At 44.7% G+C, this 19,484-nt stretch overlaps 1 protein-coding gene across 1 annotated transcript in view; it reads right to left on the bottom strand.

Annotated features, from left to right (window-relative positions):
- The window catches only part of nt5m (5',3'-nucleotidase, mitochondrial), a 31,990-nt gene that overhangs the window by 10,537 nt on the left and 1,969 nt on the right, over positions 1–19,484 (bottom strand). The window contains exons 2-4 of the mRNA XM_086000560.1: positions 15,408–15,508; positions 15,259–15,319; positions 4,368–4,482 (exon numbers count right to left, since the gene is read on the bottom strand). Coding sequence (XP_085856686.1) covers positions 4,368–4,482; positions 15,259–15,319; positions 15,408–15,508 — 277 coding nt within the window. The remainder of the gene's footprint in view (positions 1–4,367; positions 4,483–15,258; positions 15,320–15,407; positions 15,509–19,484) is intronic.

The following is a 19,484-nucleotide window of genomic DNA, read 5'->3' as shown; positions in this document are numbered from 1 at the left end:
CTCACTCCCAATCTCTCTCTCTCTCTCACACTCCCAGTCTCTCTCTCTCACACTCCCAATCTCTCTCTCTCACACACTCCCAATCTCTCTCTCACACTCCCAGTCTCTCTCTCTCACACTCCCAATCTCTCTCTCACACACTCGCAATCTCTCTCTCTCTCTCACTCCCAATCTCTCTCTCTGACACTCCCAATCTCTCTCTCTCTCACATTCCCAATCTCTCTCTCTCTCACTCCCAATCTCTCTCTCTCTCACATTCCCAATCTCTCTCTCTCTCACTCCCAGTCTCTCTCTCACACTCCCAATCTCTCTCACACTCCCAATCTCTCTCTCTCACACATTCCCAATCTCTCTCTCTCTCACTCCCAGTCTCTCTCTCTCACACTCCCAATCTCTCTCTCTCAGACTACCAATCTCTCTCTCTCTCACACTCCCAATCTCTCTCTCTCTCACACTCCCAATCTCTCTCTCTCTCACTCCCAGTCTCTCTCTCTCACACTCCCAATCTCTCTCTCTCACACTCCCAATCTCTCTCTCACTCCCAGTCTCTCTCTCTCACACTCCCAATCTCTCTCTTTCAGACTCCCAATTTCTCTCTCTCTCACACTCCCAATCTCTCTCTCTCACACTCCCAATCTCTCTCTCTCTCACACTCCCAATCTCTCTCTCTCTCACACTCCCAATCTCTCTCTCTCACACTCCCAATCTCTCTCTCTCTCACTCCCAATCTCTCTCTCTCACACTCCCAATCTCTCTCTCTCTCACACTCCCAATCTCTCTCTCTCTCTCACACTCCCAATCTCTCTCACACTCCCAATCTCTCTCTCACTCCCAATCTCTCTCTCTCTCACACTCCCAATCTCTCTCACTCCCAATCTCTCTCTCTCACTCCCAATCTCTCTCTCTCACACACTCCCAATCTCTCTCTCACACACACTCCCAATCTCTCTCTCTCACACACTCCCAATCTCTCTCTCACACTCCCAATCTCTCTCTCTCACACACTCCCAATCTCTCTCTCACACACTCCCAATCTCTCTCTCTCACACTCCCAATCTCTCTCACACTCCCAGTCTCTCCCTCTCACACTCCCAATCTCTCTCTCTCTCACACACCCAATCTCTCTCTCTCACACTCCCAATCTCTCTCTCTCACACACTCCCAATCTCTCTCTCTCTCTCTCACACTCCCAATCTCTCTCTCTCTCACTCCCAGTCTCTCTCTCACACTCCCAATCTCTCTCACACTCCCAATCTCTCTCTCTCACACATTCCCAATCTCTCTCTCTCTCACTCCCAGTCTCTCTCTCTCACACTCCCAATCTCTCTCTCTCAGACTACCAATCTCTCTCTCTCTCACACTCCCAATCTCTCTCTCTCTCACACTCCCAATCTCTCTCTCTCTCACTCCCAGTCTCTCTCTCTCACACTCCCAATCTCTCTCTCTCACACTCCCAATCTCTCTCTCACTCCCAGTCTCTCTCTCTCACACTCCCAATCTCTCTCTTTCAGACTCCCAATTTCTCTCTCTCTCACACTCCCAATCTCTCTCTCTCACACTCCCAATCTCTCTCTCTCTCACACTCCCAATCTCTCTCTCTCTCACACTCCCAATCTCTCTCTCTCACACTCCCAATCTCTCTCTCTCTCACTCCCAATCTCTCTCTCTCTCACACTCCCAATCTCTCTCTCTCTCACACTCCCAATCTCTCTCTCTCTCTCACACTCCCAATCTCTCTCACACTCCCAATCTCTCTCTCACTCCCAATCTCTCTCTCTCTCACACTCCCAATCTCTCTCACTCCCAATCTCTCTCTCTCACTCCCAATCTCTCTCTCTCACACACTCCCAATCTCTCTCTCACACACACTCCCAATCTCTCTCTCTCACACACTCCCAATCTCTCTCTCACACTCCCAATCTCTCTCTCTCACACACTCCCAATCTCTCTCTCACACACTCCCAATCTCTCTCTCTCTCACACTCCCAATCTCTCTCACACTCCCAGTCTCTCCCTCTCACACTCCCAATCTCTCTCTCTCTCACACACCCAATCTCTCTCTCTCACACTCCCAATCTCTCTCTCTCACACACTCCCAATCTCTCTCTCTCTCTCACACTCCCAATCTCTCTCTCTCACACACTCCCAATCTCTCTCTCTCTCTCACTCCCAATCTCTCTCTCTCTCACACTCCCAGTCTCTCTCTCTCACACTCCCAATCTCTCTCTCACACTCCCAGTCTCTCTCTCTCACACTCCCAATCTCTCTCTCACACACCCAATCTCTCTCTCTCTCACACTCCCAATCTCTCTCTCTCTCTCTCACACTCCCAATCTCTCTCTCTCTCACACTCCCAATCTCTCTCTCACACTCCCAGTCTCTCTCTCTCACACTCCCAATCTCTCTCTCTCACACTCCCAATCTCTCTCTCTCACACTCCCAATCTCTCTCTCTCACACTCCCAGTCTCTCTCTCTCTCTCACATTCCCAATCTCTCTCTCTCACACTCCCAATCTCTCTCTCTCTCACACTCCCAGTCTCTCTCTCTCACACTCCCAATCTCTCTCTCTCACACACTCCCAATCTCTCTCTCACACTCCCAGTCTCTCTCTCACACTCCCAGTCTCTCTCTCTCACACTCCCAATCTCTCTCTCTCTCACTCCCAATCTCTCTCTCTCACATTCCCAAACTCTCTCTCTCACACTCCCAATCTCTCTCTCTCTCACACTCCCAGTCTCTCTCTCTCACACTCCCAATCTCTCTCTCTCACACACTCCCAATCTCTCTCTCACACTCCCAGTCTCTCTCTCACACTCCCAGTCTCTCTCTCTCACACTCCCAATCTCTCTCATTCTCACTCTCAATCTCTCTCTCTCTCTCTCACTCCCAATCTCTCTCTCTCTCACACCCCCAATCTCTCTCTCACACTCCCAGTCTCTCTCTCTCACACTCCCAATCTCTCTCTCTCACACACCCAATCTCTCTCACTCCCAATCTCTCTCTCTCACACACTCCCAATCTCTCTCTCTCACACACTCCCAATCTCTCTCTCTAACACACTCCCAATTTCTCTCTCACACTCCCAATCTCTCTCTCTCACACTCCCAATCTCTCTCTCTCACACTCCCAGTCTCTCTCTCTCTCTCACATTCCCAATCTCTCTCTCTCACACTCCCAATCTCTCTCTCTCACACTCCCAATCTCTCTCTCTCTCTCACTCCCAATCTCTCTCTCACTCCCAATCTCTCTCTCTCTCACTCCCAATCTCTCTCACACTCCCAATCTCTCTCTCTCTCACTCCCAATCTCTCTCTCTCTCACTCCCAATCTCTCTCACACTCCCAATCTCTCTCTCTCACTCCCAATCTCTCTCTCACACTCCCAATCTCTCTCTCTCACACTCCCAGTCTCTCTCTCTCTCTCACATTCCCAATCTCTCTCTCTCACACTCCCAATCTCTCTCTCTCTCACTCCCAATCTCTCTCTCTCTCACACTCCCAATCTCTCTCACTCCCAATCTCTCTCTCTCTCTCACTCCCAATCTCTCTCACTCCCAATCTCTCTCTCTCACTCCCAATCTCTCTCTCTCACTCCCAATCTCTCTCTCTCACACTCCCAATCTCTCTCTCACTCCCAATCTCTCTCTCTCACTCCCAATCTCTCTCACACTCCCAATCTCTCTCTCTCACACTCCCAATCTCTCTCTCCTTCCCTCTCTCTCTCTCCTTCCCTCTCTCTGTCTCTCTCTCCTTCCCTCTCTTTCTCCTTCCCTCTCTCTCCTTCCCTCTCTCTCTCTCTCCTTCCATCTCTCTCTCTTTCCTTCCATCTCTCTCTCTCTCCTTCCCCCTCTCTCTCTCTCTCTCTCCTTCCCCCCCTCTCTCTCTCTCCTTCCCTCTCTCTCTCTCTCCTTCCCTCTCTCTCATTCCCTCTCTCTCTCTCTCCTTCCCTCTCTCTCTTCCCCCCAGTCGCTCCCTCTCTCTCTTCCAACAACAACATGCCCTCGAGAAAGCCTCGGCACCGCCGGGCTCCCCCAGCTAGTTTACAATAAACGAGAGGATTTTTCACCATGTGACATACTATATCCATATACTAAATGGTTACGGTTCAGTGTTTGATCAAAGGGAATGCAGAATTGCTTATAGATGTTGTCATTTGCTTTGAGGATCAGAAAAAAGTATTGGGACCAAACACGAATTGTAACTATGATCATTATGTCATATGACTGGCGGGAATTGCTTTAAGGCTTCCAGGCAGCCTTCCATTTCAAAAAATATTACTATCTTTGCCTATTTTTGCTTAACCTCCAATTGCATTTTCATATACATGGACCTTGTAATCGAGAGCATTTCAATCACTTATTATTTTACCTGATATATCTGGTTTGTCGTCTATCAGCAAATTGCCTGATACCATCGTTTTGTCCCGTGTGAGGACCATCAGTTCCAGAAACTCTTTCCCAAGATGTTTCTCTACCCAGGCGTACTGTGAACACAGTCAATAGGTCGTCCAATTATTTTTACACTATTAAGAAGTTATCAGAAATATAGAAAAAGTTGTGAATTTTCATACTTTTTTTGCCATTGATGTTTTTTGATTTTCCCTTTCAGTTACTCAATAGAATTACAATGGCCCTGAATTTGCGATTGGAGGCGTACCTCCGGACTATGCCTCCGACCCGTGAAATATTTCCGAACTTACCTCCTGGCTCCAAAGTTACGGAGAGTTCGGGTCCTGAGCCTGCAGGTGCACGCCTGCGTAAAGGACCACGGATCCCAGGGACGCAGGCGGTTCGGAAGCGTCCCTGGGATCATGTGGGCAAGGTCCTCCAATGAGAAAGCAGGATTCCATTTACGAACAGAATGCCCATAAACCCTAATGGAACCCCCAAATAATTAAACAATTTAGACAATTAAACTATAGTAAAAATAAAAGTTTCTAATTTTCAAATTTAATTAAAGTCCCTTCATTACAGCAAATACAATATTTTAATTTTTTGAAAAATAATTTTAAACATTTTAATCTGGGCCAAAATTTGCATAAGCTAATTTTAAGTGTTTGTGCATCTTTTTTATTAAAAAATTTTTAATTTAAGATTTATACTAACCCTTACACTGGTAAAAGCAGGTCCTACACCAGCTTTTACCAGGCATACTGTGCCATCATTGGGACCGCAAGTTCCGGGCCATAGTATTTACAGCACAGAAACAGGCCATTTGGCCCAACAGGGCCACGCCGGTGTTTATACTCCACATGATCCTCTTCCCACACTTCTTCATCTAACCCCATCAAAATATCCCTCTATTCCTTTCTCCCTCATGTGCTTATCTAACTTCCCCTTAAATGCATCTATGCCATTTGCCTCAACTACTCCTTGTGTAGCGAGTTCACGTTTAATCAGTTGGTCACACTGCAGGTAAAGGCTGCACAGGCAGGGAGGGAATGGGTGACCGCCAGGCAGAGTAGTAGGTGCAGGCAGATAGTGCAGGGGTCGCCTGTGGCCATCCCCCTCTCAAACAGATATACCGCTTTGGATATTGTTGCGGGAGATGGCAGCAGCAGCAGCCAATTTCCTGGCACCGTGGGTAGTTCTGCTGCACAGGACAGGAGGAAAAAGAACGGGAGAGCTATAGTGATAGGGGATTCTATTGTAAGGGGAATAGACAGGCGTTTCTGCGGCCGCAAACGAGACTCCAGGATGGTATGCTGCCTCCCTGGTGCAAGGGTCAAAATAGAAACATAGAAGATAGGAGCAGGAGTAGGCCATTCGGCCCCTCGAGCCTGCTCCGCCATTCAATGCGATCTTGGCTGATCATCCAAATTCAGTACCCTGTCCCTGCTTTCTCCCCATATCCCTTGATCCCCTTAGCCTTAAGAAATATATCTAACTCCTTCTTGAATATATTTAATGAATTGGCCTCAACTGTCTTCTGTGGTAGAGAATTCCACAGGTTCACTACTCTCTGGGTGAAGAAATTCCTCCTCATCTCAGTCCTAAATGGCTTACCCCTTATCCTTAGACTGTGACCCCTGGTTCTGGACTCCCCCGCCATCGGGAACAGCCTTCCTGCATCTAGTCTGTCTAGTCCTGTTAGAATTTTATAAGTTTCAATGAGATCCCCTCTCATTCTTCTAAACTCTAGCGAATATAAGCCTAATCGACCCAATCTCTCTTCATATGTCATTCCTGCCATCCTAGGTATCAGTCTGGTGAATCTTCGCTGCACTCCCTCCATGGCAAGAACATCCTTCCTCAGATAAGGCGACCAAAACTGCATGCAATACTCAAGGTGTGGTCTGACCAAGGCCCTGTACAACTGCAGCAAGACATCCTTGCTCCTGTACTCGAATCCTCTCGCTATGAAGGCCAGCATACCATTTGCTTCCTTAACCGCCTGCTGCACCTGCATGCATACCTTCAGCGACTGGTGCACAAGGACACCCAGGTCTCGTTGCACTTCCCCTTTTCCCAATCTATTGCCGTTCAGATAATAATCTGCCTTCCTGTTTTTGCCACCAAAGTGGATAACCTTGCATTTATCCACATTATACTGCATCTGCCCAATCTGTCCAAATCGTACTGGAGTTTCTCTGCATCCTCCTCACAGCACACACACCCACCCAGCTTTGTGTCGTCTGCCAACTTGGATATATTACATCTAGTTCCCTCGTCTAGATCATTAATATATATAGTGAATAACTGGGGTCCTAGCACCGATCCCTGCGGTACCCCACTAGTCACTGCCTTCCACTCGGAAAAAGACCCGTTTATTCCAACTCTTTGCTTCCTGTCTGCCAACCAGTTTTCTATCCAAGTCAGTACCTTACCCCCAATCCCATGTGCTTTAACTTTGCACGCAAGTCTCTTATGCGGGACCTTATCGAAAGCCTTCTGAAAGTCCAAATACACCACATCCACTGGTTCTCCCTTATCTATTCTACCAGTTACATCCTCAAAAAATTCCAGTAGATTAGTCAAGCATGATTTACCTTTTGTAAATCCATCAAGGATGTCTCGGAGCGGCTGCAGGGCATTCTGGAGGGGGAGGGTAAACAGAAGTTGTCGTGGTGCATATAGGTACCAACGATATAGGTAAAAACCAGGATGAGATCCTAAAAGCTGAATATAGGGAGTTAGGAGGTAAATTTAAAAAGAGAACCTCAAAGGTAGTAATCTCAGGATTGCTACCCGTGCCACATGCTAGTCAGAATAGAAATAGCAGAATATTTCAGATGAATACGTGGCTAGAAGAATGGTGCAAGGGGGAGGGATTCAAATTCCTGGGACATTGGAACCGGTTCTGGGGGAGGTGGGACCAGTACAAACTGGACGGTTTGCACCTGGGCGGGACTGGGACAGATGTCCTAGGGGGAGTATTTGCTAGTGCTGTTGGGGAGGGTTTAAACTAAAATGGCAGGGGGTTGGGAACCTGTGCAGGGAGACAGAGGAAAGGGAAGCAAGGAAAGAAGCAAAAGACAGGAAGGAGAAAAGCAAAAGTGGCAGTCAGAGAACTCAAGGGTGTAAATCAAACATGGCCACAGTAATTCATAATTCTAAAAGGTCTAAGAGTGTTAAAAAAAACAAGCTTAAAGGCTTTGTGCCTTAATGCGAGGAGCATTCGTAATAAGGTGGATGAATTAGCTGCACAAATAGATGTAAACGGATATGATATAATTGGGATTACGGAGACATGGCTCCAGGGTGACCAAGGCTGGGAATTCAACATCCAGGGGTATTCAATATTCAGGAAGGATAGGCAAAAAGGAAAAGGAGGTGGGGTAGCATTGCTGGTTAAAGAGGAGATTAACACAACAGTAAGGAAGGATATTAGCTCTGATGATGTGGAATCTGTATGGGTAGAGCTGAGAAATACCATGGGGCAGAAAACGTTAGTGGGAGTTGTATACAGACCCCCAAACAGTAATGCTGAGGTTGGGGATGGCATTAAACGGGAAATTAGAGACACGTGCAATAAGGGCACAGCAGTTATCATGGGTAACTTTAATCTACATATAGTTTGGGCTAACAAAATTAGTAACAATACTGTGGAGGAGGAATTCCTAGAGTGTATACAGGATGGTTTCCTGGACCAATATGTCGAGGAACCAACTAGAGATCAGGCCATCTTAGATTGGGTATTATGTAATGAGAAAAGATTAATTAACAATCTTGTTGTGCGAGGCCCCTTGGGGAGGAGCGATCATAATATGATACAATTCTTCATTAAGATGGAGAGTGAAGTAGTTGACTCAGAGACTAGGGTCCTGAATTTAAATAAAGGAAACTACGATGGTATGAGGCGCGAGTTGGCTAGGATGGATTGGGGAATGTTACTGAAAGGGTTGACGGTGGATTGGCAATGGCAAACATTTAAAGATCGCACGGATGAACTACAGAATTTGTTCATCCCTGTTTGGCATAAAAATAAAACAAAAATGGTGACTCAACCGTGGCTAACAAGGGAAATTAGGGATGGCATGAGATCCAAGGAGAGGACATATAAATTGGCCAGAAAAAGCAGCAAACCTGAGGATTGGGAGCAGTTTAGGATTCAGCAAAGGAGGACAAAGGGATTAATTAAGCAGGGGAAAGTAGAGTATGAAAGTAAGCTTGCAGGGAACATAAAAACTGACTGTAAAAGCTTCTATAGATATGTGAAGAGAAAAAGATTGGTGAAGTCAAGCGTAGGTCCCTTGCAGTCAGAATCAGGAGAATTTATAATGGGGAACAAAGAAATGGGTGACTAATTAAATACATACTTTGGTTCTGTCTTCAAAAAGGAAGACACAAATAACTACCCAGAGATGCCGGGGAACATAGGGTCTAATGAGAGGGAGGAACTGAATGAAATCAGTATTTGTAGGGAAATGGTGTTAGGGAAATTGACGGGATTGAAGGCCGATAAATCCCCAGGGCCTGATAATCTACATCCTAGGGTACTTAAGGAAGTGGCCCAAGAAATAGTAGATGTATTGCTGGTCATCTTCCAAAATTCTATAGACTCTGGAACAGTCCCCATGGTTTGGAGGGTGGCTAATGTTACCCCACTATTTAAAAAAGGTGGTAGAGAGAAAACGGGGAATTATAGACCGGTAAGCCTGACATCGGTAGTGGGGGAAATGCTAGAGTCCATTATAAAAGATGTAATAGCAGAGCACTTGGAAAACAGTGACAGGATCGGACAAAGTCAACATCGATTTACAAAAGGTAAATTGTGCTTGACTAATCTACTGGAATTTTTTGAGGATGTAACTGGTAGAATATATAAGGGAGAACCAGTGGATGTGGTGTATTTGGAATTTCAGAAGGCTTTCGATAAGGTCCCACATAAGAGATTAGTGTGCAAAGTTGAAGCACATGGGATTGGGGGTAAGGTACTGACTTGGATAGAGAACTGGTTGGCAGACAGGAAGCAAAGAGTTGGAATGAATGGGTCTTTTTCCGAGTGGCAGGCAATGACTAGTGGGGTACCGCAGGGATCAGTGCTAGGACCCCAGCTATTCACAATATATATTAATGATCTAGACGAGGGAACTAGATGTAATATCTCCAAGTTTGCAGATGACACAAAGCTGGGTCGGCGTGTGTGCTGTGAGGAGGATGCAGAGAATCTCCAGTATGATTTGGACAGGTTGGGTGATTGGGCAGATGCATGGCAGATGCAGTATAATGTGGATAAATGTGAGGTTATCCACTTTGGTGTCAAAAACAGGAAGGCTGATCATTATCTGAACAGCAATAGATTGGGAAAAGGGGAAGTGCAACAAGACCTGGGTGTCCTTGTGCACCAGTCGCTGAAGGTAAGCATGCAGGTGCAGCAGGCGGTTAAGAAGGCAAATGGCCTTCATAGTGAGAGGATTCGAGTACAGGAGCTAGGATGTCTTGCTGCAGTTGTACAGGGCCTTGGTGAGACCACACCTTGAGTATTGTGTGCAGTTTTGGTCGCCTTATCTGAGGATAATTAAAAATGTCCTAGTAAAGGATCCCCTTGGAATGAGTGACCATAACATGGTTGAATTCCATATTCAATTAGAGGGTGAGAAGGTTGGATCTCAAACAAGCGTGCTAAGCTTGAATAAAGGAGACTATGAAGGTATGAGAGCAGAATTGAGTAGAGTGGATTGGGAAAATAGATTAAAGGGTAAGACGATACATGATCAGTGGTGTACATTTAAGGAGTTATTTTACAACTTCCAAAAAATATATATTCCACTGAGAAGAAAAGGGTGTAAAAGAAGACAGCCATCCGTGGCTAAGTAAAGAAATTAAGGATAGTATTCGACTAAAAACAAGGGCATATAAGGTAGCCAAATCTAGTGGGAGGATAGAGGATTGGGAAAACTTTAAAAGACAGCAAAAAATAACAAAAAGATTGATTAAGAAAGGGAAGATAGATTATGAAAGTAAATTAGCAAAAAATATAAAAACAGATAGTAAGAGTTTTTATAGTTATATAAAAAGAAAAAGGGTGGCTAAAGTAAATGTTGGTCCCTTAGAGGATGAGACCGGGAAATTAATGGTGGGAAATATGGAGATGGCAAAAACACTGAATGAATATTTTACATCAGTCTTTACAGTAGAAGACACTAAGAATATCCCAACACTGGACAAACAGGGGGCTAAAGGAGGGGAGGAGCTAAACACGATCAAAATCACTAAGGAAGTGGTAATCAGTAAAATAATGGGACTCAAGGCGGATAAATCACCTAGACCGGATGGCTTACATCCTAGGGTCTTGAGGGAAGTGGCGGTAGGGATTGTGGATGCATTGGTAATAATTTTCCAAAACTCCCTGGACTCGGCAAAGGTCCCGGCAGACTGGAAAACTGCTAATGTAACACCCTTATTTAAGAAGGGCAGTAGACAGAAGGCTGGAAACTATAGACCGGTTAGCCTAACATCTGTGGTAGGTAAAATTTTGGAGTCCATTATTAAGGAGACAGTAACAGGACATTTGGACAATCATAATTTAATAGGACAAAGTCAGCATGGTTTTATGAAGGGGAAGTCATGTTTGACAAATTTGCTGGAGTTCTTTGAGGAAGTAACGTATAGGGTGGATAAAGGGGAACCAGTGGACGTAGTGTATTTAGACTTCCAAAAGGCATTTGACAAGGTGCCACACAAAAGATTATTGCTTAAGATAAAAAATCACGGGATTGGGGGTAATATTCTGGCATGGATTGGCTATCTAACAGAAGGCAGAGAGTTGGGATAAATGGTTCATTCTCAGACTGGCAATCAGTAACTAGTGGTGTTCCGCAGGGGTCAGTGCTGGGTCCCCAACTCTTTACAATCTATATTAACGATTTGGAGGAGGGGACCGAGTGTAACATATCAAAGTTTGCAGATGATACCAAGATGGGAGGGAAAGTAGTGAGTGAGGAGGACATAAAAAACCTGCAAGGGGACATCGACAGGCTAAGTAAGTGGGCAGAGATTTGGCAGATGGAATACAATACTGGAAAGTGTGAGGTTATGCACTTTGGCAGGAAAAATCGTAGAGCAAGTTATTATCTTAATGGCAAGAAACTGGAAAGTACTGAAGTACAAAGGGATCTGGGGGTCCTGGTGCACGAAACTCAAAAGGTTAGTATGCAGGTGCAGCAAGTGATTAAGAAGGCCAATGGAATGTTGGCTTTCATTGCTAGGGGGATAGAATATAAAAATAGGGAGGTATTGCTTCAGTTGTACAAGGTATTGGTGAGACCGCACCTGGAATACTGCGTACAGTTTTGGTGTCCATACTTAAGAAAGGACATACTTGCTCTCGAGTCAGTACAAAGAAGGTTCACTCGGTTAATCCCGGGGATGAGGGGATGGACATATGAGGAGAGGTTGAGTAGATTGGGACGCTACTCATTGGAGTTCAGAAGAATGAGAGGCGATCTTATTGAAACATATAAGATTGTGAAGGGGTTGGATCGGGTGGATGCGGGGAAGATGTTCCCGATGATGGGTGAAACTAGAACTAGGGGGCATAGTCTTAGAATAAGGGGCTGCTCTTTCAAAACTGAGATGAGGAGGAACTACTTCACTCAGAGGGTGGTAGGTCCATGGAATATGCTGCCCCAAAAAGCTGTAGAAGCTACATCATTACATAAATTTAAAACAGAAATAGACAGTTTCCCAGGAGTAAAGGGAATTAAGGGTTACAGGGAGCAGGCAGGAATTTGGACATGAGTCTAGGTTCGGATCGGTCATGGCCCTGTGGGTAGCGGAGCGGGCCCAGGGGCCGTGTAGCCTGAACCTGCTCCTATTTCGTGTGTCTAATTCTGTTAGGTTCAGGAGATGGTTCTGTGATAGTGATAGTGATAGGATCAGATCAGCCATGATCTTATTGAATGGCGGAGCAGGCTCGAGGGGCCGATTGGCCTACTGCTATTTCTTATGTTCTTATGTTCGTAAGGATGTTCTTGCCATGGAGGGAGTGCAGCGAAGACTCACCAGACTGATACCTGGGATGGCAGGAATGACGTATGAAGAGAGATTGGGTCGATTGGGCTTGTATTCACTAGAGTTTAGAAGAATGAGAGGGGATCTCATTGAAATTTATAAAATTCTAACGGGACTAGACACTAGATGCAGGAAGGATGTTCCCGATGGCGGGGGAGTCCAGAACCAGGGGTCACAGTCTAAGGATAAGGGGTAAGCCATTTAGGACTGAGATGAGGAGGAATTTTTTCACCCAGAGAGTGGTGAACCTGTGGAATTCTCTACCACAGAAGGCAGTTGAGGCCAATTCATTAAATATATTCAAGAAGGAGCTAGATATATTTCTTAAGGCTGAACAGATCAAGCGATATGAGGAGAAAGCAGGGACAGGGTACTGAATTTGGATGATCAGCCATGATCTCATTAAATGGCAGAACAGGTTCGAGGGGCCGAATGGCCTACTCCTGCTCCTATCTTCTATGTTTCTAACCACTCTCTGGCTAAAGACGTTTCTCCTGAATTCCCTATTGGATTTATTAGTGACTATCTTATATTTATGGCCAATGTTCCCCCTAAGGTGCGCAGCTGCATACCAATCTGAAGGTCCTGCACAGGTTGCTCACCAGCTCCTGCCAGTGGTAAAGATACCGCGCATGCGTGGCCACGCAGCAAATTTAAAGGGAACGCACACCAAAAAAAAAATTAGAAGGAATATTGTTTATGGCCTCTAGTTCTGGTCTCCCCTACAAGTGGAAACAGCTTCTCTACATCTACCCTATCTAACCCTGTCATCATCTTAAAGGCCTCTATCAGGTTACCCCTCAGTCTTCTCTTTTGTAGAGAAAAGAGTGCCAGCCTGGTCAATCTTTCCTGATATGTATAACCTCTCAGTTCTGGCATCATTCTAGTAAAAAAAAAATTGCACCTTCTCCAGTGCCTCTATATTATTTTTATAATATTGAGACCAGAACTGTTCATAGTACTCCAAGTGTGGTATAACCAAGGTTCTATATATTTAACTGTGACTGTGACAAAGGTAAACTATCCCTCCTCGTCCTTCTTGACTTGTCTGCAGCCTTTGACACGGTTGACCACTCCATCCTTCTCCAACGCCTCTCCACCATCATCCAGCTGGGTGGGACTGCACTTACCTGGTTCCATTCTTATCTATCTAACCGTAGCCAGAGAATCCCCTGCAATGGTTTCTCTTCCCGCTCCCGCATCGTTTCCTCTGGTGTCCCCCAAGGATCTGTCCTTGGCCCCCTCCTGTTTCTCATCTACATGTTGCCGCTTGGCGACATCATCCGAAAACACAGAGTCAGTTTCCACATGTACACTGATGACACTCAGCTCTACCTCACTACCACTTCTCTTGACCCCTCCACGGTCTCTAAATTGTCAGACTGCTTGTCCGACATCCAGTTCTGGATGAGCAGAAATTTTCTCCAATTAAATATTGGGAAGACCGAAGCCATTGTTTTCGGTCCCTGCCACAAACTCCGTTCCCTAGCCACTGACTCCATCCCTCTCCTTAACATCTGTCTGAGGCTGAACCACACTGTTCGCAACCTTGGTGTCATATTTGACGATCAAATGAGCTTCCGACCACATATCCGCAGCATAACTAAGACCGCCTATTTCCACCTCCGTAACATCACCCGTCTCCACCCCTGCCTCAGCTCAGCCGCTGCTGAAACCCTCATCCATGCCTTTGTTACCTCTAGACTTGACTTTTCCAACGGCCTCCCACATTCTACTCTACGTAAACTTGAGGTGATCCAAAACTCGGCTGCCCGTGTCCTAACTCGCACCAAGTCCCATTTACCCATCACCCCTGTTCTCACTGACCTACATTGGCTCCCGGTTAAGCAACGCCTCGATTTCAAAATTCTCATCCTTGTTTTCAAATCCCCCCATGGCCTTGGCCCTCCCTATCTCTGTAATCTCCTCCAGCCCCACAACCCCCCGAGAAATCTGTGCTCCTCTAATTCTGCCCTCTTGAGCATCCCTGATTATAATCGCTCAACCATTGGTGGCCGTGCCTTCTGTTGCCTAGGCCCTAAGCTCTGGAATTCCCTGCCTAAACCCCTCCGTCTCTCTACCTCTCTTTCCTCCTTTAAGACGCTCCTTAAAACCTACCTCTTTGACCAAACTTTTGGTCATCTGCCCTAATATCTCCTTATGTGGCTCAGTGTCAAATTTTTTGTCGTTTAATACTCCTGTGAAGCGCCTTGGGATGTTTTACTATGTTAAAGGCGCTATATAAATGCAAGTGTTGTTGTTGTTGACGGCTCTGCTTTTCAATTATATCCTTCTAGAAATGAACCCCAGTGCTTTGTTTACTTTTTTTATAGCCTTATTAACCTGCGTCGCTACTTTTAGTGATTTGTGTATCTGTACCCCCAGATCCCTCTGCTCCTCTACCCTATTTAGATTCTTGTTTTCCAAGGAGTATGTGACCTCCTTATTATTCCTACCAAACATTATGTAATGTTAAAGTTACTTTCTTAAGTTCGAAATGGTTATCAAGAGCAAAGATTTCCTCTGTGCATCCAGTGTAGCAAAATTGTAAACTCATTCTTTATAAATGTGCTTATGATTTAACTATACCTTTTCTGTTACAATTTGGTTTCTCATTGAAGATAACCTTTTACTTCAAATGGCAGATAATTTTATCCAGTGTACTTGGGGTTGCACTCTATGGCCTTCCATATTAGACATGACTATAACAGCTGGATGCTCATGCAAGACAAAAGTTTATATTTCGGAATAAACCTTCATAATTGGTAATCTATTTTCTCGGTCGAAGTTTCTTCATAACTTACTTTTTCATAAGGACAGTATTTGTACTTCTTTATTGGACTGGTGCAAATGAATACATCTGTGCTGTGGAAAAAAAGCCCAGAAATAACATCACTTCAGAAATCCTGTTAAGTCAAGCAAGAATTAGAATACTTTTGGAGTTCAGACTCACTTTTTCATGTTGGCCATTTCTTTCACAGCCTCCACTGCACCAGGAAGAGGCTCAAGTTCAATGAAGAAGTTCTTTGACTCCCATATACTTATTGCTTTTTCCTGCGTTTTTTTTTGTAAAAATGCAAGAATGTTATGTTCAGAAGAAACTATGTTCAATAGCCTTCATTTACACAAATGTGTTTGTCAGGTAATTTGCTCCCTTACACTATCAGTTACATGACCCAATTCAGTGTGAAGTGTAGTAAGGTGCAAGGTAGTACTATCAGGCTACACCGGAGGTGATCTACAGATTATGCAGCAATGCACCAACTATATCTATCCAGCCTGGATGCAAATCCTGTCCCTCAATGCAAACATCTAAAACTGAACATTTGAAACTTATAGATACAGTGTATGTATCACAATTGATGTTCATTTAGATGCAAGTTGAATTATGCAAGTAAATTGGCAAAAAGCTAACAAGAAAAAAATTGAATTTGCATGTCAAAAAATTACAAGGCCTAGTATGTGAAATGTCTGGTATCTGCGTGACTCAGTTGGTCGCATTCTTTCTGATGAGCCAGTAGGTTTTGGGTTACAGCACCACTCCAGGACATGAGCACATAATCTAGATTTACACTCCAATATGGGGTGAGTCTTGCATTGTTGGAAGTGAATGAAATGTTAAACTGAGCTTCCAGCTATGTGTTCAGATGGATGTTGAAGATTCCACAACAGTATTAAGAGGACAGGGCATTTTCCTGGTGTCTAGGCCAACAGTTCTCCCTCAAACAACATCACCAAAATTAAATTATTTGCAATCGTCTCATTGTGTGTGGGGTCTTGCTGTATGCAAGATAGCTGCTGTGTTTCTCTACATAACTATAGTCACTGTACTATATAATTAAATATACGTGAAATGCTTTGAGATGTATGTGAGCAATGTGATTAATGCAAGTCTTTCTTTCATTGACCCTGTGTGTTCTCAGAAACTGAGAATGGCCACATTCATTTTTTGTTCGACCATGGCTGCTGATTTATAGTTTTCAGGGGAAAATGGATGCATTGTGGAATTCAATCCCCAAAATGGTGGTCAAAATCCTGGAATCCTATGTAATAAGTTGGCTTACTCAGTCGCTGTAATTCAGTGGCTGTGTCTATGACCTTAGCAACCATCCTTTAATTTTATGGTATAATTACTGTATAAAACAGCACCTTGAGTGGCAATCCAGGAGCTTTAATGAATAGCACTGCACTCTAAAAAGATCCAAGTTTCATGACCAGCCTTTAGTTCTAGCTGTGTTGAGTATCTGCTAAAGGGAAGATTTTCCAGCTTTGGTCAAACTATTTGTGGAACAGAGATAAAATGGGCAGCAATTTGCAAGTGTGTCTCTCTGTATGACACTCGGGAAGGTCCTGCTGCTTTTATTGCTCAAGAGTACCTCATGTAGGTCAACACGTGTACAACATTGAAAGGAGCGATGGATAAGTTTGTATATCTTGCATGTTCTCTGAAGCATGATCAATCAATGACTGAATGCAATTAGGCACTGCTTTTACTCCATTGGTGAAGTAAGGGAGTTAATTTTTTTAAATCCAATCAATTTTTCCAAATTGTAAGGGAGTTTGAGCTAAGAAGTGGTATTCTACATCAGAGGTCTAACGATACTGATTAACAGAAATTTGAAGAAATGGAACAACCTTGGAGTTGGGTTAATTTTTTGCTTCCATGGTGCCAACAGAGAGCCTGGTCTACCATGTCAGGGGAAATTGCACGTGGGCAGCTGCTATTTCCGTCCATTAATCTGGTAACTTTCCGATATGTGCTCTTGGCGGAAGAAGCTGTGCAACAGGAGCAAGCAGAAGGAACATTTACCCTCAAAGCTCTAAATTTATCGTAAGCCTTCGCAGTTCATCTTTAAAGGGAAAGAATGCAATGCCCGCCCAGTTTGGATATAGTTCAAGTTTCATCTTCATCCAGCATTTGTTCAAGTCTGTTGAAGGAGCACCATTCCAATTACTGGTTCCCAAGTCTTTACTTATCCAACAACAAACAATTCCACATATAGCAAAACAAAGATTCTCTTTTAATAGTCAAACAGATTCTCTGCCTCCTTTTTGCTTACAGATTATCAGAGAAAGACAAATTCTTCCTAATACCCCAAGTCCTGTTGATCCCACTCCAACAGTAGCGCTTTGGTTTATTTCTGAAGTAACGTCATCGTTTTCAGCTTCAGCAGGCCCCACTGCCTGCTCCGAAGCTTTTTCTTGTTTCTGCCTCAATTGGTTATGAGTATTGCACAAAGGCACACTCACTAACCCAGTGAGTTGGTGACCTAATTTTACTTTTCTGCTCTCTGTTAACAGCCAAGAAGCAGGGACCTTCCTAGAAGTGCTAATTAGATAAGAAAGACTTGCATTTATATAACACCTTTCCAAAGAGCTTTACAGCCAATTAAATACTTTTGTAGTGTTGTCACTGTTGTAATGTAGGAAATGCGGCAGCCAATTTACACACAGCAAGCTCCCACAAACAGCAATGAAATAAATGAGCAGATTATGTTTTTCAGTGATGTTGATTGAGAGTAAATTTTGGCTAGGACACTGGGAGAATGCCCCTGCTTTTCTTCAAATAGTGGTGTGGGATCTTTTACGTTCACCTGAAAGGGCAGACAGGACCTTTAAGGTCTCACCCGAAAGACAGCACCTCTGATAGTGCAGTGTTCCCTCAGTACTGCCAGTCTAGATTATGCACCCAAGTCTCCACAATGGGGCTTGAACCCCCAACTTTCTGACACAGAGGCGAGAGTATTACCACTGACGCTTAATATTCATGATGCAATCTTGTCTTAGAAATTGCACTTACATTATTCATAGAAACATAGAAGATAGGAGCAGGAGTAGGCCATTTGGCCCCTCGAGCCTGTTCTGCCATTTAATGAGATCATGGCTGATCATCCAAATTCAGTACCCTGTCCCTCTTTCTCCCCATATCCCTTGATCCCTTTAGCCTTAAGAAATATATCTAACTCCTTCTTGAATATATTTAATAAGTTGGCCTCAACTGCCTTCTGTGGTAGAGAATTCCACAGGTTCACCACTCTCTGGGTGAAGAAATTCCTCCTCATCTCAGTCCTAAATGGCTTACCCCTTATCCTTAGACTGTGACCCCTAGTTCTGGACTCCCCCGCCATCGGGAACATCCTTCCTGCATCTAGTCTGTCTAGTCCTGTTAGAATTTTGTAAGTTTCAATGAGATCCCCTCTCATTCTTCTAAACTCTTAGCAAATCTAAGCCTAATCGACCCAATCTCTCTTCATACGTCATTCCTGCCATCCCAGGTATCAGTCTGGCGAATCTTCGCTGCACTCCCTCTATGGCAAGAACATCCTTCCTCAGATAAGGTGACCAAAACTGCACACAATACTCAAGGTGTGGTCTCACCAAGGCCCTGTACAACTGCAGCAAGACATCCTTGTTCCTGTACTCGAATCCTCTCGTTAGGAAGGCCAACATACCATTTGCCTTAACCGCCTGCTGCACCTGCATGCTTACCCTCAGCGACTGGTGCACAAGGACACCCAGGTCTCGTTGCACGTCCCCTTTTCCCAATCTATTGCTGTTCAGATAATAATCGGTCTTCCTGTTTTTGCCACCAAAGTGGATAACCTCGCATTTATCCACATTATACTACATCTGCCATGCACCTGCCCAATCACCCAACCTGTCCAAGTCATACTGGAGTTTCTCTGCATCCTCCTCACAGCACACACGCCCACCCAGCTTTGTGTCGTCTGCAAACTTGGAGATATTACATCTAGTTCCCTCGTCTAGATCATTAATATATATTGTGAATAGCTGTGGTCCTAGCACCGATCCCAGCGGTACCCCACTAGTCACTGCCTGCCACTCGGAAAAAGACCCGATTATTCCAACTCTTTGCTTCCTGTCTGCCAACCAGTTCTCTATCCAAGTCAGTACCTTACCCCCAATCCCATATGCTTTAACTTTGCACGCCAATCTCTTATGCGGGACCTTATCGAAAGCCTTCTGAAAGTCCAAATACACCACATCCACTGGTTCTCCCTTATCTATT

Source organism: Somniosus microcephalus, chromosome 11, assembly GCF_052327205.1.
Source record: "Somniosus microcephalus isolate GS21.2 chromosome 11, FLI_Smic_1.0, whole genome shotgun sequence".
Classification (NCBI taxonomy): Eukaryota; Metazoa; Chordata; class Chondrichthyes; order Squaliformes; family Somniosidae; genus Somniosus; species Somniosus microcephalus.
Note: the sequence above shows the minus strand (reverse complement) of the source record. Positions and strands in the feature narration are given on the sequence as shown.